This window comes from Danio aesculapii, chromosome 8, assembly GCF_903798145.1.
Source record: "Danio aesculapii chromosome 8, fDanAes4.1, whole genome shotgun sequence".
Classification (NCBI taxonomy): domain Eukaryota; kingdom Metazoa; phylum Chordata; class Actinopteri; order Cypriniformes; family Danionidae; genus Danio; species Danio aesculapii.
In genome coordinates, this window is record NC_079442.1 from 18,677,478 (window position 1) to 18,704,601 (window position 27,124).

The window sequence follows — 27,124 nt, forward strand, 5'->3', positions numbered from 1 at the left end:
AGCATTACCACTTTGCAATGTTGCCATTCCTTCGTCACTGTTACAACCTCCTGGCTCAAGGAAGTAGCAACAAAACCAAATAAATATCCAAACCAGAAATTCAAATCAACTTAATTATATTTAATCAAAAATTAAGTGAAATGATACATAAATATAAAGAAAAGAAAACACAAAAACTCCAAAGCTGAAGAGGGAAGGATGAACACCCGCAGTCCTGTTTTCTTGGTCTTTATCCAAACGCACATCAGAGGTAACACTCCGCACCTGGTCCAAATGTAATCACGGCAAAACACCGCACCTGTTCGACACTCCAGAAGAATACCAGATCATGGAACACCTTCATCTAGTGGACACTATTAACAGAACCTTACGACCGTCACAGTCACCAAGTGACAAAGTGTTTCGGGTGTAATTTTGTCCCATTTTTACCGAAAACAGGTGGGCAACAGTACGGGGTCTTCGTTGTCACATTTTGCTCTTCAAATTGTGCCACACGTTTTCTATTGAAGACAGGTTAGACTGCAGACAGGCCAGTCAAGTCCTCTTCCTCTGCAGCCAGGACTTGTAATGTGTGCAGAATGTGGTTAGGCATTGTCTTGTTGAAATCTGCATGGGTGTCCCTGGAAAAAAGGCAGCATATTGTTCTCCAAAATCTCTATGTACTTTTCAGCATTAATGGTGCCATCAGAGAACTGCGCTGACACAATCCCATACCATGACCCTGGCTTTTAGACTTGTTGCTGGTAACAGTTTAGATGATCCTTTTCTTCTTTGGTCCGGAGCCCACGCTGTCCATTTCTCCTAAAAATAATGCCTAAAATACTGATTCATCTGACCACAGTACACATTTCCACTGTGGAATGGTCCATCCCAGATGCCTCCAAGCCCAGAGAAGTCGACAGCGCTTCTAGACACTGTTAACATAGGGCTTCCTTTTGGCATAGTACAGTTAACTGGCATTTGTGGATGTAACTACATATTGTGTTGACAAAGGTTTGCCAAAGTACTCCTGAGCCCATATGGTGACTGCTTATAGAATAATGATGATTCTTGATGCAGTGCCACCTGAGGGATCGAAGATCACGGTTGTTCAGTTTAGGCTTGCGCACTTGTCTTTTATGCACTGAAATTCTTCTAGATTCTTTTAATCTATTCATTATGAGATCGAGGTGAAATATCCAGATGTATCTTTCTTTGTGGAACATTGTTTTTAAACATTTCAATAATTTTCTCACATATTTGTTGGCAAACTGGCCATCCTCGAACCACCTTTGCTCCTAAATGACTAGACCTTTCTTGGATGCTGCTTTTTCACCAAATCATAATAACAATCACCTTCTGACATCACCTGTTTCAAATACATCATTATTTGACCAGTATACTTGATTACTAGCCCTAATTGATCCTGCCCCAACTTTTTTTGAATATGTTGTAGGTCTGAATGACAGTAAAGGATGTATATTTACAAATGAAATGAAGTTGACCAGACATACAAACATAAAATATTGTGTGTTTATGTTGTCTGCAATGAAATACAATTCAAAGTAAATTTGGAAATCACTACTTTCTTTTTAATTTGCGTTTTCCATACTGTCCCAACTTTTTCTGATTTGGGGTTGTATATCACTAGCATGGTCCATGTGTTAAAAAAGTGATCTGTTAGCATTTCAATTTATATCGTACCTGCTTATTGACTGCTGTAATGTTATGTTTTGAAAAACTACAGTTCATAGTTTGGGATGAGAATTCAGTCTCTTATGTTCACAAATGATCCAGTGAGTAATAAACAGTAAAAATTCTAAAATGTGACCCTGGTATGTATCACAGAAAGATTCAAACTTTACATTTTTTCCAATCTGTTTGTAAACTTTTAGGGCAAAAGCTATTATGGAACAGCATTTCCTTAGTGCGTTATTTTATCTTTAGGGGACACTTTTGAGTTTTTTGTTTCAGTTTTACCATTTTAAAATCCATTCTGCTGATCTCTAGATCTGGTGGGAGCATTTTTAGATTAGCTTAGCATAGATCATTAAATCGGCATCTCACTCAGGAAAATTATTTAAACGCTTTGGTAATTTCTATTTAAAGCTTGACTCTTCTGTAGTCACGATATGCACCAAGACAAATGGAAAAAGAAAAGTTGCTATTTTCTAGGCTGATATGGCAAGGAAATATACTGTCATTCTTGCGTAATAATCAAGGAACATTACTGCTTAAATATAACTTAAAGGGCATCTATTTGAACCCTTTTACAAGATTTAAGATAAGTCTTTAGTGTCTCCAGAATGTGTCTGTAAATACTCAGCTCAAAATGGCCATCAGATAATCATTGGCTTCCAAAAGTCGGCAGCTAGCTCTCTGGAACTTGCACATGCTCGCCCACTGAAGCTAAGCAGGGCTGCGCCCGGTCAGTACCTGGATGTGAGACCACATGGGAAGCTAGGTTGCTGCCTAAAGTGGTGTTAGTGAGACCAGCAGGGGGCACCCAATCTGCAGTCTGTGTGGGTCCTAATGTGATGTGACGGGAATCTATAGTGCTCAGTGAGCGCCATCTTTCGGATGAGACGTTAAACCGAGGTCCCAGGATGTCTTTTGAAAAAGAGTAGGGGTATAACACTGGCATCTTGGCCAAATTTGCCCACTGTCCATCATGGCCTCCTAACCATACCTATACCATAATTGGCTTTATCACTCTGTCTCCTCTCCACCAATCAGCTGGTGGCGTGTGCAGTCTGGTGCAATATGTCTGCTGTCGTGTCATCCAGGTGGATGCTGCACACTGGTGACACTTTGAGAAAATATATAATATATTTATGCTATATAAATATAAGGATTATTATAATTAAATGTTGATTTTGAATCATAGGTGCCCTTTAAAGAAAAATACATCGGTAAACCAATTTAATGTGTTTTTTTAACAACATTGTAGACATATTTATATATATTTATGTGTCTGATATATTTTTATTTATTAAATTATTAAATAAACCTCACACATTTTTTAGAACTAAGAAAAGAAACGCACATTGAAAGATTTTTCTTCTCTCATTTAAATTCGCTATTTTCCACACAAAACCAAACAAATAAGCATTACTGTGAATGAAACTTCTTTAGCGTCCTTAGTGAAAGTCTTTTTGCTTTTTACTATCGAAGTAGAACCCTTTCTAGAAAAGCTTGAATGCCTGAACCCACACATCTACTGTACCTCACCAAAAAGTCAATCTTCTATTCATACAAAGTTGTGTTCAAGATATCATCAGCTAGTTTGCCGCAGTTAGTGGGTTTCTTACGCTTCTGATTACCATATTATACAACACTTCCCGGATTCCTTTGTTCATTTAGACAGATCACTGAATGAGAAATTCATATTTAAATTAGGATTTTGCAATAGAATTTTGTGTGTTCGGTGTGCAGATTTGCATATCTGCTTTTTAATGAACAAGCTGTTCACTATTAGGAGAAACTCTGCAATTCTGCTTGCCTCTTCTCAGCCATTTGTGAGTAAATTGTGAAGGACACTGGTGGCAAAAAGGCTGATTTCATACCTCAAATAAAGCACTTTGAGATGAAATGAGAAAAGCATGTTGATTAGCGATTGTGTTATATGCATAAATATTTTTTTCACCCCGGTAAATTCCCATTACCACTGGTATCAGAATGATGAAACCTCAAAGGGAAAGCCCTGGAAATGAAGACTGAATGGAAATGCCCTTTCTTCATGAGAATTGTGCAAACATTTTTTATATAATATAATATAATGTAATGTAACGTAACTTAACGTAACGTAACGTAATGTAATTAATATAATATAATATAATATAATATAATATAATGTACTATAATATAATGTAATGTAATTAATATAATATAATATAATATAATATAATATAATATAATATAATATAATATAATATAATATAATATAATATAATATAATATATAATATAATATAATATAATGTACTATAATATAATGTAATGTAATTAATATAATATAATATAATGTAATATAATGTAATATAATATAATATAATATAATATATAATATAATATAATATAATATAATATAATATAATATAACGTAATATAACATAACATAATATAATATAATATAACATAATATAATATAATATAATATAATATAATATAATATAATATAATATAATATAATATAATATAATATAATATAATATAACATAATATAAAACAATTGAATAAAATATAATACTGACTTTGAGGACATTTACTTTTTTGTTTCGGCAAAAATCAACATAATGTGATTTATTATATGATTTTTAGCATTTATTTATTTATTTTAATTATGGGATGGTAATCCAGAAGGTTATTTGGTAACTGAATGAAATAGAAGATGAGGAGGAATGTACCTCTAGGTTAGAATTAATAATGGAGGTATTTTGTATCATTGATGACTCTGCAAAAACAAAATGGAGTGAGACTTGAATCGGGCACATTTTGAAGACTAGCGGGAGAAAATGAGGAATGAGGAGGAAATTTAGACATGTTTTTTAAAAGCACATATTTCCTTAGACTGTAAATGTGCTGCAAAATGAATCTGCATCAGCACCGTCTGTGTGCTTTGTGTCTGTGATTGTACAAAAGCTGACAGTAAGGAAAATGAATGTCACTCATAGCTGCTGGTTGCCAAGGAACGTGTATTGATTGTAATTCAGACTGGCACCTCGTTGCAAGAAAAATAAACCAATAAATAACACATCTGTGCATTTGCTTAATAATCGCAATATCGCACAAAAGTCACAGAAATAAAACTTACTGATTTTCTCCACAGTAATGTATATTTTTAAATAAAGTTTCTTATAACTTACAAATTATAAAACCTTAAAGAGACCATATAGTGCATTGATTCAATATATTAAATTGTTCTCTGATGTTTACATTCTAGGTACAGTATGTGGCTTAGTTAATTTTAAAAAAATCTCCAGAAATGATTGTATATGGTCACACAAGTCCAAAATAACAATATATATGAGCAATATCACACTTGTAGCAGAACGATATGGCTGTATTTCGGCACTGGTGGGAGGCATGCGTTGTGTCCCACCAGTGACAATATACAGCCATATCGCACTGCTACAAGTGTGATATTGCTCATATATATTGTTATTTTGGACTTGTGAAACCATTGCTACTTCACCAACGTCACTTTAGAGCTAGTATTTGAATGATTCTCTAGCGTAATATCTAAAGAGATGACAAACTAGGTGATTTTGCTGACGTTTTAGGCTTATAAGGCTGAACGGCATGAAATGCCATCAGTCTACAGAGATTTCCTAGTATTTCTGTGTGGCAATCGGGAGATCACAATAATTCTCCCTGAAAAAGCCAAAGCAACACAAACACTACCAGATTACTGCTGTGTTTGCGGTAAGGAAAAACGCTAAACACATGCGGGCATTTCTTCTTTCTTTCTTTTTACTGAACTAGTCTGCAGTAATGAAAACAGTAGACGCATTAAGCCTGGTTTATACTTCTGCGTCAAGTGATCGGCGTGACCCACGGGGCATGCAATGCACGTTGTTGTGCATTTATACTTCTGCGCGCTTTTCTGATGCCCGGCAATAACACTTCTGAAACACTACCTGGCAGTAGTGTTTATGCTCCTCTGTGTCGAGTTTCTTTGCTGGTGTTTAGTTTTTTCTAAACACTACCTTAATGTACAAGTAGGTCAAACTCGCTCATTTTGAGGCTGAAATCGGCGGATGTGCAACAAGGTAAACAAAAAACAACAGTCTCCATCTGGAGCACATACACGGGACTCCACACATGTATCAGGCTCGCGTGGCTCTCACACTTTTCAGCACTACCAAGCCGACCAATCACAGAGCTTGTGTTCTATAAGTATAAGTATAAATCAGTCTTTAGAAACAAACAGATGGCCTACCAAAAAGTCCCATCTCAAACTCAGTACACTACTATTATATGGTATAAATACAGCACTACAACATACAAAAGAGAGAGATCGACTTAGAATGTCACTTACCTGTTTAATCATGATTTGATCAGCTGTAGTTAGAAATTATGATGTTTTTCTCGTCTAAGGTTTTATTATGAGGTCTCTGTCACCATCTTGTGGTTGAACAACATCAACCATCTTTGCTCTGCACAATGACAAGCTAATGGCCGCTGACGCGCCGTCTCTCGGAAATTATAAATATTTAAAATAGCCACTATCCTTATAAATAAACTGCTTAGTTGCAATCTAAACAACTACATTCTTGCCTAAAAAAGCCTCAAAAGTACATTATGTTGTCCAACAGCTGCAATATTTGTCAAACTGTAGAGTATCCTCTGTTACCCACTGCACCACCCCGTCACCCTATTCATGTAATCTAAATAGGAAATGTTGTGTTCCATCAAACTCAGCCTGGGGTGTGAATAACAATGAGCCGTATGGATCAGCAGAGTCTGTGCTTTGATCCGATCGACCTGCTTCACTGTGATTCACTGTCCACTGTGATTCTACATTCATATGATTTACATGACATGAGGAAACAATGGCGTGTGAGGCTCACTGAACTCCTATTTTTCAGTTAAGCCTATTTATTCAAATTTACATTCTATGGCACCTTTAATTTAATGAGTAAAAGTAACATAAATTTGTCACTTATTGATACTATCAACCTATATCATATGATTTATATTTGTATTTTTTGCAATGAACAACTTTAAATGAGGCAGCTCGGTGGCTCAGTGGTTAGCACCATCGCCTCAAGTAAGTCACTTGTTCCACCTCTAAAATAGCAACACAATCTCACGGCAATTCGTAACTTTTTGATTTAGTGGTTAATTCGTATGAATTCGTACGACCTAATTCATACAATTTAGTACGATTTGCTCATCCCCCAATGACGGTTGGGTTTAGGGGTGGGGTTAGGTGCCACGCCTCCCTTTTTAAAATCGTACAATTTCGTACGACTGAAGTCATAGGAATTTGTACGAATTAGCCACTAAACTTACAAAACGTAAAATACTTACGTTTTCTCATGAAATAAGGCTGAAAATAGAGACTAAGACAAAGGAAAATGAATGAATGAAATTTAGATCAATAGATTAATATTTTACTAAACAGTTAACAAAGTTTCATGGGGTTTTTTTCTCTCATCAAACTTGCATTGTACCAGTCTTGTACCTTTTTTTTTTTACCTCAAGTCAAAGTTTGTGATGTTGTGATTCACCGTAAAAACTTTTTGAGAATCAAAGAATTGTTCATCAAAATGAGTCATTTCATCACTTGTTTCTCGTGCTGTACAGGGTGATGGAAATCCAGCTACAGTATAGATATTCAATTAGAAATAGGGCAATGCTAAGATTAAAACACTTCCAAAGCAGCAGAAAATAATATATGCCGCACTGCTGCTGACGTCATTTTAAGAATGTTTCAATGTGCACAATTTAATAAAGAATTTCAATTCGTGAAATGTCAAAATCCCAGATACAGTTTTTAAATTACCAATTTGTCCTTTTCCTTAAATAATTCACATCTGAAGCAATTTTGTCAGGTCAGACTCATCTTTTTTTCTCTCAAAGCGCCTCCCTAACTGGCTTTTTATCTAAATTGATCCCTGGAATTTCTTCAAAGAAATTCTTAAGCGTTTCATCAAAGCACGCAGGCTTTCATGGGTCGACCTATTGCTATTTAATCGCAGAGATCCCTCAAATGTCACTGTTAAAGGCAGAGGAGATTGCCTTGTGAGTTAGCAGAAATGAGGCAGCAGGCTTAAAAGAACCAACTGTATGTCAAAATAAAGTCTTTGGACATTCGTAATACAGCGCACGCCCTGGGTGGTTGGGCCTGCAGTTATATTTGGCAAATAAATTGAATTTGGGCCCAAACAAACAAGAGCGATGCCACCTGCTTCCAATGATAGGAAAATAGATGAAGACTGTCAGTAGGATTTCATGAAGAGATATCAGCCTTTGAGAGGATTGTAATAATGCATCTGCATCTTTGTGTGTGTGTGTGTGTGTGTGAATGAGTATTCTTTTGATCTCTGTCCTGTGGCTCATGTGGCAGTATATATTACAGGATGTATTTCCATTTCAAAACTGCGCATTGTTTCCATGAAGAATTTGATCATGTACATCTGTGGAGCTGAGAGCTTTTTAAATGGAGGCACGTCTGCGTTTGTAATTTATTGATCCTGTTAATGGAACTAGGTCAAGATGACTGGCACAAGGATGGTAATTGTTCTGAAGGGAGGAAGGGAGGTGATGCTCTTTCAAAAAGGCCCTTCTATCCTAATATCGATGTCCTTTATTTTGTAACGATAATATATAAATTGTCAGCAGATGTTTGCCAAGGGCATGTTCCTTTAAAAGAGTATTTTAAATTTAGCATCAGGAATTTCCTTTTCCTTTTCCTCTTACTCTCGTGTGCGTCATGTCTGATCCGTTACCCCAAACTGTTCATTTGTTTTATGCAGTGGATGCCCTTTCAGCTGCAACCCATCACTGGGAAAACACATACACACTTATTTACACACACATACACTACGGACAATTCAGCTTACCCAATTCACCTGTACCACATGTCTTTGGACTGTGGGGGAAACGGGAGCACCTGGAGGAAACCCACACGAACACAGGGAGAACATGCAAACTCCACACAGAAACGCCAACTGACCCAGCCAAGCTCAAACCAGCAACCTTCTTGTACCTACTGCACCACTGCGTCGCCAAGTTTCATTTCTAAACGTTCAAATCGAACAAAATTAGCATATTTTAAGGTTTCCAAAGCTAATGCACATGCGCACTCGAAAGGAATGAACCTCATTTTTTGGCCATCTTACACATTATCATCCTCTAAATAATATTTCGTCAGATCACGCTGGTCTTCTAAAGTAATCCACAATTTGGTCTTGATGGCGAATCTCCTCCAGATATGACAGCGACTCTTTGCTTAAAGTGTGAAGGCGTTTGAGTAGTTGCTGGCAATGTGCATTTGACAGGACGGATTGTACCTCACGTTCGTTTCACGCAGATTACAAAACTAAAAAACTTTTGTTTTCAGGTGTAGTTCGTTCATCTAATAAGACAGATTTCAAGCTTTATTTGAATATATTTCTAATGTCTGTGAAGCAAGTATTCGCTGATATTCCAGTGCATTTGTTTACCACAGATACTGTAGGAAAAGCACACGTCTGGTCCAAGCTCCGAAGAAACATCAGTCTATAACAATCGATGATTGGCTACTGTACTAGTAGGCGGGGCTTAATTCGCCATATTGACCATTACATTTTTCCCCATTCAAAACTATAGGAGTGACATGTCTTGTGTATTCTATAGTCTTTGTTGTTACAGTACTTTTACTTTTACAAAAAGTACATACTTTTCTGACATAGTATTAGTCAAATTGGAATGCAGCAATAGCCACACAAACTCGCATCATTGGCTGTCAGTTGACGTAGTTTAGATCCTCATAGATCCTCCTGATCAGCCTTATGTGTTCACACTTGGCAGATTCGAATGTATTAGGCAAGTTTCTTTATATATAACACATTTCATACACAAGGGTAATTAAACCACTCTTGTGTGATTGCTCGAATAATGCAATTAATCATAACGCTCCATTTAAATCCTGGTGCACAACAAACAAACACACTTAGATCGCTGAAAAGATGAGTCTCAACCCACATTCAAATATGAATGCAACATGTACCAAAGACGTCTACACGAACCAGGACACAATGTCACAAGATGAGACCCTGAAAAGGTCAGAATGTTCAGACACGCTTGGTTTTTGTCATCGAAGTCACACTGTTGCCCAGTACAGTTTGAGAATATCTTCCTGTGTGTGTGTGGGATGGAGGAATTCCTGATACTGTTTTGACTCTTTTGCACAGTTTTAAGCCATTTAGAAGTTCACATCTACACACATGCAAAACAAGCATTAAGACAACTCACTGCATTATTTTGCATGCTCTGTAATTAACGTCACATAAATTGTTTTGGGGGTTATATGTAAATTATTGTGTATATGTACACTTTTGATCAAAAGAACTAAATGACAGTTTCTACCAACACTTGCTTATGCTGTATTTGCATTTGTAATCTGTTTGCAGTTGCAATTTAGTATATTTAAAATATATTCACATGAAAGATAAATAGAATATTCCATGTGTAGATTTAGGATGTTATTCAACACAGCAAAATTTGTGAACTTCTTTAGAATGACAAAAGATTAGTAAACATAATTTAAGTGCACTTTAAGTAAAAAACGAAAATTCTGAAACAAAAAATTATGATTGATAATTCTTATTTTGTCAAACTTTTTAAATAATCTGGTTCTTTTTCCCAATAAAGGGGGCAAGTTTTGACCTAACTAATCTTCCAATCCAGAAAGTATAGTTTAATTATACCTTGAAACACTGTTTTGAGAGTGCAACAATTTATTTTGGCTGATTCTACAAACATTAGAAAGATATCGAATCAGCGGCTTTCGTTGGAGTTTTTAGCTCAGTCTTATTTAGAAAAACTATGGAGTGTATAGTGAACTCCAGGGGCGTTGCTAGACCCAATTTACTGGGGCACGTGCCCCAGTAAAAATCTCCAGTGCCCCAGTAAATGCATTGAGATGTGATTTACTTCATATGCAAGTGTATTAGTAAGAGTGGTAATTCCGAAATAAAGACGTTATTCTCTAAGTGCAACCGAACCAACACTGGTGAAAGCAATGTGTTTAATCAAAAACCACACTGACGCATCTCCGATTGTGCGCAGAGATATTGCGCCTCTCCGCGTATGCGCCTCTCTCACGCGCTGCTCTTCTGCTGGTGCGAGTCCCGGTAGTTAACATGCGCGCCAAAAAAGCAGGCTACTTACGTGTCACGCGTCGCTCATGCGTTGTAGAACCGGCGTAACAGCCTTTTTTGTTTAGCTAGTCGACAAAACTAAAGTTTAAACAATATGATGGTGATCTTACTAAGCATGGCTCCTGATTTATATATATGTATATATATATATATATATATATTTATTTATTTTTTTTTGGTGCCCCAGTAGAGCTTTATGTCTAGCAACGCCCCTGGTGAACTCTCTTCAGATATGTTTTGAAAATAAAATATTACTCCTGAAGGATTTATAATCTAGTTTTAATATTAGATCTTTAAATACAGGGCAGAGCAGCAATTATTTCAAATGGCGGCGGTATAAGGCACGGCGGTAATAGTCACTTTGAACTCTCACCTACTGTATGTCTCTTTTTTTATAGACAGCCTTTTTCCCACTTGTTTTTGATCATCTCTATTTCATTGACCTTATTCTGCAAAGCAGATGCTTTGTTCTGCATTTGTTTTAGAGCTTCTGATTCAGTTGCCTATGGGGGCAATTACTACAAATATGAAACAGCTGTAAATGGTCAAACTACATGCTATACAATCAATTGTGTTTATGACAATACATAAAAAATGTAAAGAATATAACAAAAAAATACAAGTTTGCAACATCAACCAGCACAGCAAGCCATTTTTCTGGCTAAATAATATCAATAGAGGTAAATAAGACCAGAAATCCTGAGCCAGTAAGGTTCCAGAAGGTGCACCCGTCCATTCATACATAAAGATTAAGGCTAATGTTTGCATGCATGACACACAGTTTCATTATAATCATCCATAAACCAATTGGACAACTGAACTGGTAGACTCAACAAATTATGTTCTCTGTTTGTTCACACTACTTATTTAAAATGAGCTTTCAGTGGAGACAACGTAATTGTTTTATGTTCAGTCCACTTTAATGTGTAAAAACAAATAAGTTGACTTAATTCCTTCATGTTGTCACAACACAAATCAACCATTATACACTGTAAAACAATCCTGGTTGCTTCAAATTTTAAAGCTCAATCAAATTAACATTATGAGTCCATTGAACTTATATTATCTTAAACTTACTTAAAGCAGCTCACTTAACTTATAAAATTAAGTTACAACATGATTAACTTAGTTTAATAAGTTGCAATGAAATAAAAACATATGCTGTCTTAACTAATTGATCATATCGTTTTTTACAGTATATGGCTTGTCTTTATTTTAACTGATTTTCACTCCAATTAAAATATAGTAATTTGCAGGCAGGGTTTATCAGGTATAATCAGGTACAATAAAACAGTCACTGTACAACTTTGCCCTACCCAAATCCTCAAAGAAGAAATCCTTTTTAGAAGAAATCCATGACTGAAGTGTGCCAGATATTTACAACTTTGCCAGAAAACCTCATATCAAAGAGCATGATGGTGCCTGATAAGACTTTTCATACTGCGGGCCTTGCCTTGCACATAGATTAAACTCAGCAATTCCATCAAAGAATGACTCAGGAGAACAGATGGTTTGAACTGGTCACGTCATAGACTATCATAGCAGTTAATACATGCAAGAAAGCTCTCAAAGCTCAACAAGAGGCAGTCTTAGCAGCTGTTGAAGCCTAAGGATATGTGGGCATAAAGAGATATATGTAACTAAGCCATAGAACAAAGATTTGCCAAGGGAATTTTGAGTGGATAGATTTTTATCAGTATTGATACAATAAAGGTGAAATTTACTTATATAAATAGTAATGGCGTGCTTCTCACAAGATGGTGTTTACTGTGTACTCGGTTTTATCTCTCTGTTTAATCAGATTTCCTTAGGTTTTACCGTCCCAAAAGCATTCCAAACTACTAAATGTGAACAATCATGAAAATATTCACATTTCAGTTGGCAGAGGACAAGTTTGAGAATACTCATCATTTGGTTTCAGCTCTGATAACAGAAAGTTCTGTCAAACACAACAAAAAAATACACAAACTGAGTGCATTTGAAAGGTTTACCCAAAATCCAGTGCACTTTTATAATAGGAATAATTATTTCCAGCTTTGCATTTGTTTGAGCAGATCCAACAATGATATGGTGTTGACCAATCAACATCCATCATATGCTCCATTAAGATCTCAAATACATACAGTGTAATACGTACATAAACACTGATCAGTGGTTGGCACAGAAATTCATATTGATGGGGCCAGTTGAGGTGTACCCCCATTGAATCATGTTTCCCTTGGCTTTAAGCATCCACATGATCGTGTTTGTATCAGATGAGCACCTTAAAGGACAATCAAGACGACGCTTTACCATTGTCAATCAAAGGGACAGGGGCTCAAAATTGAGCATTTTAGGTCAAAACTGTAAGCACACACTATAGTTCGCTCACTAGGGCGCAAACAACATGGCCTTCTTCCCATGTCCCTTTCATTTAAAGTGTTGTAATCGCAAAGATATAACAAAATCCTGCTCTGAGTCTGAAGAGAAGGACTTCAACAGTAATTAACTACCTCAGCCTTTACTTGTTTGTTATAAATATGAAGATTCGGAGTCAGATTTTCTATTGTGTTCAGTGTTTTTATTTGGATCCCTCATATCTAGGGCCAGAAGGAATCTGCAGATATTTTTTGCTAGTTCTGCACAGAATTTGGGTAAAAATTTGCAGATTTATGCGGAATGATTTTGGGAGTATCATAACTAAAAACTTAATATATGAAATAAAATTAATACCTTTTTAACTTGTATTCAATGTTTACAATGTAAATAAATTTAGATCCATTTAGACATTTAGATTTATTTAGTAAACAAAGCAAGTCTCTCATATATCTACTAAAAGACCAAAAATATTACTTTACAAACTATATTGTAAATAAATCATAGAAAAATTTGTATATTAGTCAATAATATTAATGAAATTCATTTAAAAACTGAATAAATATGAATTTACACACATTTACACAAGTAAATAAACAGAATCAATGATGGGCTAAAAATCTGCAGAATTCTGCACACACAGATTCCGTGTGGGCCTGCTCATATCTAATATTTGTTTTTCTCTTTTCAGTCTTAAAACAACACTCCAGAAGAAGCTCTGCAGTGACTCAGTGGACCTCTCTGGCATCCCTTTATCAACTCGCGACATACGGCATGTGGCGTATTACCTCCAGACCAGTGGGGGTGCTGTGATATCCGTGGATCTTAGTTTCACTGAGCTCCGGGACGAGGGCCTACGTCTACTTCTGCCCTTCCTGGGTGCATTGCCCAAACTCACAACACTGGCTCTCAATGGGAACCGTCTGACCCTTGGCATCCTTAAAGATCTGACTGAAGCCTTCAAAGAATCCAAGAGGTTCAGTTGTCTTGCTTGGATTGACCTGGGCAACAATGTGGACATATTTACCATGCCACAGGTGAAACAACAGAATCTTAAAATCAGTCACAGTCCCCCTTGATGCAGCATTAGCACTGTGATAAACGCTTTATTTTATGCTTACATAATGGTTGTACTCCAAAACCTTATATGGGAAAGTATATGAATTAGCCCACTGTTTCCCAATTCTGTATCTGGAGGCACAGTAGCAGTTCACATTTTAGATGCCTCCCTTCTCTGACCCATATATTTCTGGTCTCGGAGTTTCAACAAATGAGCTAGAGAGTTTAATCTGCTGTGTTTGATTAGGAGGAGTTTGAAAATGTGTGTTGATATGCCTCCAGGAATAGGGTTTAGAAATGCTGGCCAAGTTAAATATTCTTGATGTTCTGAGCGCAATATTCTTTAAAAAAAAATAATGTTATAAACTTAAGGTAAACCTTTCCATACAATTAGAGACAACAAAGTTGTGTAAATATTATACCTAACCCCAGGGCTTAATTTGTGCCGGAACAAGCCGGATCTGGATCCGGCACCTGTGAAATCTGATCCGGCTCCTCATTTTACCAATCCCCCTCCTCACATGGCTCTTCACTTTCTTCCGCAACTCCCTAAGCCTCACTTTCGTCCGCGGCCCCTACATCCCCCCCCCGCTCTTCATTTTCATCCGACACCTCTGCCTCCTCTGGTAACATGCCGGATCAGTTACCCCGATCTGTTCCGGGACCTCACAATTTACAAATTAAGCACTGCCTAACCCCAACATTAAACTTAATCCTATTACTAACACAGAACCCCAAATATTACAGGCTGACTGTAGTGTTGAACCAGAATCATCGAGGATGTTGATCCAGGAAATTGTTACTGATCTGTGAATCACGATAAGCAAGATGAATATTTGTTTTACACATTGTCTAAACACATTGTCATTCAACAACTGGCAGGGCAAAGCATTTCATTTTAGTCCTATTTGAATGCAACTTGCTTTAGGTATTCTAAACAAACAATAAACAGTAATTTAAAGCCTCAGAAACACCTTTCACATTTAGTTTCTGGGTAAAGTTACAAATATAACAAGAACTGCTGGTATTTGGATGTACTCATTCAGAGCACATTTTGCAAGTCCCACATCATCCAGACAATAGTCACCTCAGCTTTAAACCATACTTATCAGACATTATCCACGAGTGATCATAATTAAGCTTGTTTAACCCAAGTCAAACTGTTTCTACTCTGTTCTCAGCCTCTACTGGTGGCCCTGCGGCGACGCTGTAGCCTAAAGAGCAGTTTGCCCACCATCTATGAGTACACCGAGGGTCAGCCCTACTGCTACCGCATGGAGAGCTCCATTGAAGAACCCAGCCACTATGAAGAAGAGGACGAAGATGACGAGGAGGACCTGGAGCCGTGGAGCATTGGGGAACAGAAGAGCTCAGGTAGTTTCACCCTGCACCATTGTGAAAGGTGAACCACAACGTCACCTGACGATGGCATAACGAAAGAATGGGAGAGCGCAAAGCAAGACCTCTCTTTCTCCCAACTCACACCTTTTACCATCTCCTTCCTCCACTACAGCTCCATGACCTTATGTGTGAACCAACAGCATCACATTTAAACACAGCAAACGGTGGAACAGATTGGTTTGAAAGGCTGTAGAAGCTTCACCATTGACTTACTGTGTTGGCAGACGACGCTCCTTGACTCAAGGTGGAGGTTCATTGGAGGGGGCCGCTGAGCGTCAAGTGAAAGATGCTTTCTTACGCCCCTCTTCAGTCACGAGGAACCAATGACGGACAGGAATAACAATGTGAATAAAATATCCCAGAGTTTGACACAGTCAGTGGACTGGCTGATGCATGCCAACGGCGGATCTGAAGCTTTACTGACCCCGCTTTTGACTAAGGTTTGGTTAGGAATTTGGTGGGGTCAGGTTTGGTCGTATTTGTCAGTTTTGCATTGCCGAGGCCGTCTCTGCTACAGCAGACTGAACCTATCACCACTGTGTGTGTGTGCTCTACTAATCTCCCAACAAAAGCCATGAAACCAGCTCAACAGACTATACAGCCGACCAACGTCACGTGACGCAAGCAAAACTGCTATGTCAAGACTTTTGCATTTTCCCCCCCTTTCCAAAACGTCCACTTGTGAATACCCACGCACCACTTGTCATGTATTTGTGAACGATGATACAAAAAGGTAACACTGTCGAATTGCCCTTTTGTTGTCTGCTAATGATGAACAAAGCTATCTTACAAGACAACAGGTACATTTCAACAATAATAATACATGTTTTGGGTTGTACACAATTGATATCAGAAGGTTTTCTCAGCTTTTTTCTGTTTTGGGTCTATACATGTAATATACCTCTATATATGTGTCAGTGTATTGCTTTTCCATTTGGAATAGTCCAAGGAAACATGGCGGCTACATTTCTGTGTGGTGTATTTTAATATCTCGAGCACATTCTGGTGTTAATTCTTCACGTCTAGTCAGCTTTAACTGAAACGCCACATTCAACGACAGCAACCTGTTCTGTAACTCAAGGTTTCAGTAAATCACGTCCATTTTCAAAAGAAATAAATAAATGGACCAAGAGATAAAGAGCTAATGATTGTTCCATGGCCTTCGGTTTTACCTGAGCACTTTAGTCCATGTTTTCATCAGGTTTGTGTAAGAAAAGCTTGTTGTAGCATTGGCGTCTTTACCACGAAACATCATTCTGAAACAAAAACAAGCCAAACAAATAGTTACTGTACTAACCAGCACTTGGTTAAAGTTCAGATGATCAAATAGCTATATGTCAGTGTTATTAATGGTATATGTATTCTTTTAAGTGTGTCAATTGTGTGTGTGTGTTTGTTTAATGTTATCTTAATGTTTTCTCAGTGTTGTGGTTGACTATATTATATGTAATATCCCACCACAGTCTTATTTTTTAACCTTCCGAAAGTGAATATGACCTTCACTTGGGGTCATTTGGTAGCTTTCAAGTCCCGTCTTTAAGTCTAAATCATTAGTTACCAGGCTTGTGATGTTTAACCTGCGTAATGCTGTGTATTTGTTACTCATGAACAGCATAATGGTGTCAGTTCCCACAACGCTAAGCAAACTAATACGCTGGTTATTAATAGAGGGCAGCTTATTTGTCATGTTGTTTATGTGTTAGTTTGAACGAGCTCTTGTCGGTGTCATATAACCTGTCTTCTTAATCCGTGCTTCAAACCGTTTATAAGACTGTTTAATGCTTATGTAATAAACTGATATTGATCAAACGATGGGTGTGGAAAATAATACTTGCGTTGGATGGTTGAAAGTGCCTGGGAGGTTGGTGAGGTACCCATGTGTGGATTGATGTACTGAAGTGTTTTGTTGTATGATGGCGTCGTGCTAAGATCTGTGACAGCCTGAGGAAATATCACACACACTTTTAAAATGTCATTTACTCACCCTCTTGTGGTTTCAGAGCTATTTACTGTAATTGGTTCTAGAGAAAATTGAGAATTTTCAGAGATGCAGCTTTTTTAATAGGCTATAAAATCGCATTAAGCTAACTTTAAATAAGGCCTTCAATCAATCAATATTCAATATTTCAATAAATAATTTATTTTAAGTTAAATATACTAGGTACGTTCCAAATAATCTGATATTTAAAGGGTTAGTTCACCCAAAATGAAAATTCTGTTAATTAATTACTCACCTTTAAGTTGTTCGAATCCCCTAAGACCTTCGTTCACCAGAAAAGCAGGTTCCATGCTGGAAATACTGGTATATTGGTATTGGTATATCTGGCATTAAAAAAATTGTTGGTCTAAAGGAGCTGGTTGCGGAGCAGGGGTCAGTCAGTAAAATGTCTATGGCTGTAGCAATAAGGTAATATATGGTATTAGCAATTTTTAATGTCTAGTTTCTTTTTATTCATCCTATAATAATTTTTTTTTCTTTCTTGTTGTTTCTTTAAACATGGTAATAAGGGCCCAGGTATAAATGATTGTTGCACACATGTGGTTTAGGTTGTTCTTGAAATTTACTGTACATTTAGAATAATTTTTAGTAAGAACGTTTTTGAAGAATCATGATTCATTCGTGAAAACATTTGTACGCACATTTTACTCAACAAATTTGTGAGCGAGCATATTTAATGCATGTTCTTTGAACATTCAAAGCATTTCATTCATTATTTTTAAAAAGTTGACACACGGGAAGATTTTAAATTGTTTTACAAACATTCAAATAAAAGGTTTTAAAAGAAAATATTCCACGGAGCATTTATTTTAACATCTTGAAATCACTTAGTTTTTACACAAATCACACGTCCTTACTTTCCCCCCTAGTGGCGCCCCTTTGTAAAGGATTTATGAACTACCTTCTCTGAGGTCAATATAAAATGTAAGAAAAAAAATGTAATTTCTTCTGCATAAATCAGAAGTAATGTACTGTTTTCTGTCCTGTTTTTGATCTTTTATAGGAATGCTCTGTTTGAATTGCCATGGTGATTGTAGACTCAGCAGTAAAGGCTTACAGCTATGATTGGCTAACACTAGACATGGGATGAAAACTGTTTTCAAGGTATACCGCGGTTTGGAAAAGTCAAGGTTTTAAAACCGACAAAATTTACTGCTGTATTGTTCCTAAGGTATGTGTAAGATTTTTTATTTACTTTTTTAGTATCTCCAGCAGAAAAGATATCCAAAGATTCTGTTTTAAACTGTACAAAAATCTGTGTTTTTAAACTAATCAAGACAGCAGAAGTCAATGATTCATTTGATTTATTTAGCCCGACATGTTTACTGCTCCAAAATACTTCTCAAAATATTTTGTGTTCAAAGGGGAAAAAAGTTTTTATTTTTCTTATTTAGACATTTAACAATAATTTATTTTAAAGCAGTAATCACAATACCGTGAAACCATGATATTTTTATCCAAGGTTATCATACGTCAAAATCTTAAACCTGCCCATGCCTAGCTAACACACAGTTTTGCATATAAACAGGCCTAAAAAGACAGTGAAGTAGGACCAGGAGGTGGGGCTTATCCACAGTATTACATCATAAAGTAGAACATTTCAAAACCTGTTGTTTTGGCAGATTGCTTTCAATTTCAGCTGTTTTTAAAAGTAACAACCAAATTAGAATTTTTAAAACTCACAGGGGGGTTTATAGAACTTCATCCTCTTAAACGTCAGCAAGATGAACGGAATTCTGATTTCTCATTTCATGACCACGACCACTTTAAATCCTCTAAAAATCACCTTGACTAGATTATTATTATCCTTCTAACTCTAGATGAATATTCTATTACTGTTACTGGAAGAATATTTACTATATAGATTTTATTTTAGCTGCATGGGGAAGAGACTTTTGAAGCAATACAAGAGTTATTGGAAGGAAATGAAAATGAAAATTTCAGATTACATATAGTTTTGACAACATTTGGTCACAAAACCTAAAACGTGTCAAATGTCAAACGGATGTTTGTCTTTTTTTACATTTTATTAGGATATATTTATATTTTTGATTAAGAAAACAATCTTTATTGCTAAGTAGATTTAGAACTAGTTTTTATAAATTGTTGCATAAAATTAAGATAGTTTAAATGGAACACTCTAAATTTCTGGGTTGTTGTAACCCAAATTGTGTAAAATTTGGACCGCCAGTGGTGGCTTAATTTTTTTTATTACATTTTAATTACTGTTTTTAACCCAGTGGTTGGGTTTGTACATATTTGACTAACCCTGGGTCACAACAACCCAGCATATTGTCCATTTAAAGAATCTTATTTTCATGCAAGTAGTTATAATAACTCCTATGCAAATAAATGTCAAATAATGTCAATTTCTCAAATTTCCACCAAAAGACAAATATAGCTTTATGTATAAAAACAAAACAAAAAAATACATAGATTTATTAGTCGGAGGAGTGTAAAATTTAAACCACCATTGCTACATAGACTGCATATTACATTTTTGAAATAAAAATATGGGGAAAAAATACATATATTGTTAACTGTTAAATACAACTGTAAATAATTATGAAAATTTTCAAGAATGGGAGGGAGGGGGGTGAACTTTCCTTTAAACATTTATATTATCTTTCTAGAAACATGAGAACTCTGAAGCCCACTTACACTCAAATATGGAGCTGAGCTCATATGGTTCTTGTCAGCGTGTGTATATAATTGTGGGTATAAAGTGTGTGTGTGTGTGTGAGTGTGTGTGTGTGCGTGTGTGTGTGTGTGTGTGTGTGTTGAACATCTATAAACAGATCTTCAGTCGTGTGTACACTTGTTTTTGTCACTGTGATCTCAAACAAGAAGTGCAGGCTGTTCTGCTCTGTTACATTCAGTTGTATAAACAGTGACGTTTGTAAGAGTTTTCGAGACGGTCCCGCTGAGGTCTTGGGAATTATGCATGTCATGCTCTGTGTTGATGTGACGAGCATACAGAACCACGGTACTGCAGGAGAAGTAATGCCAGAGTCCTTGTCTGCCACCTCATGGCTAAATGAAACATAAGCCAAATGTAATCTGTCAAATGTATGCCAAAATAATGGGGTAAACAGAATACATTTCAAAGCTAAAACAAGATTGTTTTGCTAACCAAATTGGCATTTAGCTTGTTTTAAGGAAAAAAGTCACTTAATTTTGACATTATTTCTGAAAACAAGCCAATATTTGTTTAACCTGTCTAGAAAATGCTTCTTGGTTTAAATATTTGGACTAAATACAAGACAAAAACTATTTTTTTAGAGTGTGGTAAAGCAGTAGGCTATATTTTTTAGACACCACGACAATATGACCATTATCAATGTATTTTCGCTTATTAAAGGGATATTTCATCCAAAATGAAAATGTGATGGCTTTTAGAAGCTCAAGAAATGGGGGACATTTTCCAATATTAAACTAAGAAGATATGATGGAACGTGGAGAAGAAATCAAGATCCACAGGCATTCATTTTAATTTATCGCATTAACCTTTCAGCTAAAAATCTCAGTTAAAGAAGGTCTCTGACATCTTGAACAGCCTGAGAGTAACTTAACACCAAGTTTTATTTTGAGGTAACTTTTTAAAAAGGACAGTTTCGCCCACAATTGAATCTCATGTCACATACAAAAGCACCATAAAAGGATCATAAAAAGTTACCAACACATTGTAAATTTCACGTGGCCGCCATTTTAAAAGCGAAAGTGAGACTGCGATGGGAAGAAACCCAGAAGTGTTGCCTGGAGTCCCACAGGAACAGCGTCAACAATGGCGAATTGTTGTGTACCTGGCTGTATATCTTATCAGCGGAGAGAAAGGAACACTAATTTATCATTTCATCACTTTCCAAGTGACCCGAAGGTCCACTCTGAATGGATAGTGAAAATAAAAAGGGATATCGGCACTCATTTGCAGTTAAGTTAAGGGAAATGGCATAAGTTAGCTAACGTTTTTTTTTTCACCAAACACGCATTTTAGATGCCATTTATCAAACTAATTAAATGATTCTTTCACTATATTAGACTTGTCACGATACAGAATTTCGGTACTGAAATGAAAAATAATAAAAAAACATCAATTTCCCGCTAACCTTAAAACGTTGAGCATGTTCTTAAACACTGCTGATTTGCCATTGTGTTCACCAGTGCTCAACAGATATGACTGTGATTGGCATTGAAGGTCATCAGTTCACTGCACTTCACCGATGTTTACCAAGTGCAAACACTGATGAATCGACTGATCTTCGTGTCTTTAAAACGCCCCAGTGTCTGTGTATCTGTTTTTGCATTCGAAAAAGACCAGTGAACCGATGACATTCACAGCCAATCGCAGTCATTTCTGCTGAGCACTTAGTGAAGTTTTTTTTCCCTCTCTGCTGTCGCCACTGGCTTGCATGGTTCAGGATCTATAGAGCTGCGCATCGTTGGATTTGCTCTTCAATATTTGGACTCTCAGTAGTGATTATTAAACCACACTGAACTGAGCTAAACTGAACTGAACTTAAACACTACAAACTGAACTACACTGTTCCTATTTACTGTGACCTTTTATGTGAAGCTGCTTTGACACAATCTACATTGTATAAGCGCTATACAAATAAAGGTGAATTGAATTGAATTAAACAAAATGGCAAATCAGCAGAGTTTATAAACGTGCTTAAATGATAGCAGGAAACGGATGTTCTTAAAATTTCAGTACCGGGACAACACTATTACAGACAACACAAGGGTGTGCTACAGAGGACTGCATTGTTTTATCGCTCACCGGGTTGCATAGCCTGAAGCTGGGAAGTGTCCCTATGGTGTTTACCTGGTCCCACGAACTGAAACTTAGGAGGACACTTAAGCGTACTCCTCTTAAAGAGATTATGATTTAGTTTAATGTCTAATATGCTTTTAATTGTTTAAATTAAACTGAACTGAATGATATTAAAGTGATGTTTACACCATATCTGCACTTTAAAATCGCGAAAACAGCTGAAGGTTTGTAGTCCACAGCATGTTGTTGCAATGTTTACAGTGCTGATCCTATACTTCCGGGATTCTTCCCACCGCAGCCTCGCTTTTTAAAATGGCAGCCACGTGAAATAAGTGTATAGCTGTTACTAACACATGGTGCTCGGGAATGCGTGCAATATACTGACATCGAGGAGAGGAAAACTGTTGAATATAGGGTTTTTTTTGGTTAACATGTACACAAATGTATTATTGTAGCTTCACAATGGACCCTATTCAGATTTCCGTGTTTCTTAGTAGCTGCTGTCGTCATAGTTGGGTAAACGTAGAGTGCAGTGAATGGGAGAGTACAACAAAAAATGTTTTACAATCTTATTTGATAAAATAATAAAATAAAAACTCAATGACAGAGTTATCAAGACTTTCAGAAAAAGAAAAAAAAATGTTTGAGACAGATAACGGTAGCCATAAGAGAGAACCACAGTAAACGTACTGTCCTGCATTACAAATGCTTCGCACAATCATTAATTCATATTTTGTAATTTGATGCAAAGATGATACAATACATACATGAAAACATATAAATGTTAATATGTTTTGTAAAAAAATACTAATCAAAATATTAAAAACTTTCACAGACTTAAGATGGCAGCACGGTGGCTCAGTGGTTAGCACTGAGTGGTGGAAAGAGTACTGAAAAATCATACTCAAATAAAAGTACCATTACTTGCCTAAAAATGTAGTACAAGTAGAGTAAAAGTATCTTTTGTAAATTTTACTCGAAGTATGAGTAAAAAGTAGCCCTTTCGAAAGTTAAAACACCGTTAAAACCTAATGCGTTTACATGTAAACTGTGGATGTGTGTAAACAAAACATTCTGTAGTGCATCTAGTTATTGCCCAGCAGGCACACAACATCATAAGACGTTAATATTAGGTTAGATTTAGGTTGTGACGTCAGGTGACCAAAATTCAACGTCTTGCCAGCGTCTAAATGCAATGTTATTTTGATGTCCAATAATGACGTCAACTGACAATGATATTTGGTTGATTTTAGGTTGTTAGAATGTAACCAAAATCCAACGTCGACCCAACATCTAAAATCAACATCATATTGACGTCAAATACTGACATTTATTCATCAGGTAGGGCAACCAAAATCCAATGTCTGATAAATCTCAACAGTGGTAATGTCCACACAACTTCAAGCTGTAACAACATTAGACGTTGATATTTGGTTGGTTTTACGTTGGACGTTGGACATTGACATTGGCCTGATGTTGAGTTCTAAAGTCAACACGATTTTCTTTTCCAAACAAAATGCAACGTCCTCATGACGTAAGGGTACAACGTCAATCTGACGTCATGTTTTGTCTTGTGCCTGCTGGGTGTTTAAGGCCATTTAGGTCATCATACAGTAAACAACCGTCATCTTGTCATCAGTGCATCAGTGACATGTCTTTGGGTCAATGCTTGTAAAGACTTTGGACATCTTCTTGGACACTTTGAATACTTCCAGTTTGCTGCAATTATAAATTGCCCATGTCTTGAGGTAGTTCAGTATGATGCGATTTACCTTCTATGTGTGATTTGATTGGACTCGCAGGACTGATTTTTCTAATCCCCATAGACAGGAAAAAATAAAGTAGTTACTGCAAGTTGAAGGAAAGTAGTGGAGTAAAAGTACAGATACAGTAGTAAAAATGTACTCGAGGGAAAGTTAAAGTACACATTTTTAAAACTACTCAGTAAATTACAATTCCTGAGGAAAAACTACTCAATTACAGTCATTTGAGTATTTGTAACACTGTTAGCACTGTGGCCTCATAGCAAGAAGGTTGCTGGTTTGAGCCCTGGCTTGGTCAGTTGGCGTTTCTGTGTGGCGTTTGCATGTTCTCCCCATGTTTACGTGGGTTATAGGTGAACTAAATACGCTAAATTTTCCGTAGTGTGTGAATGTGAGAGTGTATGGGTGTTTCCCAGTGCTGGATTGTGGCTGGAAGGGCATCCGCTGCGTAAAACATATGCTGGATAAGTTGGTGGTTAATTCCACTGTGGCGACCCCTGATAAGTAGAGGGACTAAGTTGAAGGAAAATTAATTAATGAAGGATTAAAGGTACTGATGACCCTTAAACGTGTCAACATGGTCTTGTGAAAAGGGTCCGTATTCCGATTGAACCACTGAAAGCATGTGATCTTTTTTGAGGATTTTGTTTTGGTATTTTTACAGATGTTTTTCAGTTCGGTTTCACCAAAACCCCTTTAACCCAAGCAATTTCACTCGGCGGCCATCTTTGAAATGCCTCTCGGGCAGTATACTCAGGCATTCTGTCTGAATGGGAAAACATCAAATTCTCAAAAACTGTTAGCCAAGCTTACGGTTACATTACATATTTGTAATCACCAGTAAAATTAAACAACTGTCTCATAAGTTTCATTTTAAACGTCCAAATCAAACAAAATCGGAATATATTCAGGTTGCCCGAGCTAATGCGCAAGAGCACTCAAAAGAAACGAGATCACGACACCAACCTCGTTTATGGCCGCTCTACACGTTATCATATTCTGGATAATGATTTGTCTGATCACGCTGCTCTTCGGAAGTAATCCACAACTTGGTCTTGATGGCAAATCTCCAGAAATGACAGCAACTCTGTTCACAAGTCTGTGGGCGTTTGAGTAGTTGCTGTCATGTGGTGTGCGTTTGACAGGACAGACTGTACCTCGCATTTGTCTCATACAGATTACAAAACCAAAAAACTTTTGTTTTCAAGTGTAGTTGGTTCATTTAAAAGTAGCTACAGATTTCAAGCATTATCTGGATATATTTCTTATGTCTGTGAAGCAAGAATTTGCTGAGATTCCAGTGTGTTTGTTGATCACCAAACTGTCGTGAAAACACATGTCTGGTCCGAGCTTCTCTGTTAGTCTATAGCCATCAATGATTCGCCATATTGACCATTACACTTTTCCCCATTTAAAACTATACGAATAACATGTCTTGTGTATTCTATAGTCTTTGGTTTCACCTAATTAATTTGTGTCCTAAAGACAAATAGTTGTCTCTGGGGTTTGGAATGACATGACTGATTAACTAATAAAATACTATTTATTTCTGGGGTGAATTCATTTTTTGGTTTTGTTTGTAATAAAACCATAGTTAATTATTGTGAGGATATCTCTCAATATGTTGAATTCGACGCTTTGTCCAATTCAAGGACGAATCATTCAAACCATTCCTGTTTTGTACAGTAAGATCACCTGGGTTTCTTGAAAATTAAATAAATATGACCAGCAGGAAAATATTTAGCATGTAATTCTCGATCATTAGTCTCAGTCCTGTTGGTTTTTTTGCCTGGCAGTGCACCTTATGGGGTCTTCTGTGCTGTCAAAGTGAGCGCAGCCCTTTTGATCAGGGCTTACAAAATGTCAGAGCACAGTCAGACGGCAGTAACCCTACCAGGTTGAACTTTGAAGCACAAGAATGTACGCCTTCACTTGTCTGGACATTTGGTACATTTAGTTCTGAGGATGTTTGTCTCCCCTAAGAACATTCAGCTCACATAACAAACAGTGTGATGGATTGGCTGGGCCAGGCTGAATCTGTTAAACATGAGGGCGGGGAGGTGATTGCTGCAGGGTTGGTAGATGGACATCAAACTCATTACTCTGTTCTTTGTTAAGTCTGTTTGCCATTTCTGCCTACATTTGCCAAGAGGTATGAATAATGAAGGTACAAAGCTGGTGCTTTCTAAGAAATCTGCTTACATCCTAAGCACAGCTTACATCCTATAATAATTATTATTGTTCCTTAAATATATATAGTGCTTTTCTAGGTACTCAAAGGGTTTTGCTGATGTTTGGGCAATCACCTCATCCACCACCAGTGTGCAGCATCCACCAAAATGAGGTGATGGCAGACATTTTGCACAAGACTACACTCCAGCTTATTGGTGTATGGTTAGAAGGCCATGATGGACAGAGGCCAGTGGGCAAATTTGGCCAGGATAACAGGGACACACCTCTACTCTTTTCGTAGGACATCCTGGGATTTTTAACAACCACAGTCAGGACATTGGTTTTAGGTCTCACCTGAATAAGGGTGCTCAATAACAATATAGAATCCCCCATCACTATACTGGGACATTATGATCCTTATAGGCTGTGTTCACACCAGACGTGGAACGCGCGAATAAATCACACTATTGACGCATAAATAGATGCAGGGCTTGTGTCTGCCCGGTGACTCTAGCTTCATTGCTAAATGGCTAACATGGATTTTATTGAGAGAATAGCTGTGTTTATGTTCTTTTGGAAGGCTGAAAAACAGCATAGATTCGTTCGGCACCGTGTCTTAGTGCACTAGATCCCTTCAAAGGTGCACCCAGCACTGTGATTTTATCAACTCCTCCAGAAACTATACCTGGATGATGGAGGCTTTCATCTTCGCTTCAGACTGAAATGAGCCCAGTTTGATAAACTGTTGTCCG

General features: G+C 36.9%; 1 protein-coding gene across 2 annotated transcripts in view; it reads left to right on the plus strand.

Annotated features, from left to right (window-relative positions):
- The window catches only part of lrrc75ba (leucine rich repeat containing 75Ba), a 72,194-nt gene extending 54,721 nt beyond the window's left edge, over window positions 1-17,473 (plus strand). Inside the window, exons 4-6 of one of the 2 annotated variants that reach the window (XM_056463354.1) lie at window positions 13,896-14,241; window positions 15,445-15,637; window positions 15,777-17,473. In XM_056463354.1, coding sequence (XP_056319329.1) covers window positions 13,896-14,241; window positions 15,445-15,637; window positions 15,777-15,784 — 547 coding nt within the window. In that variant the 3' untranslated portion in view covers window positions 15,785-17,473. Of the gene's footprint in view, window positions 1-13,895; window positions 14,242-15,444 lie in introns of both variants that reach the window. The other variant, XM_056463353.1, reaches the window with a different exon arrangement.
- Window positions 17,474-27,124: the final 9,651 nt, after the last annotated feature.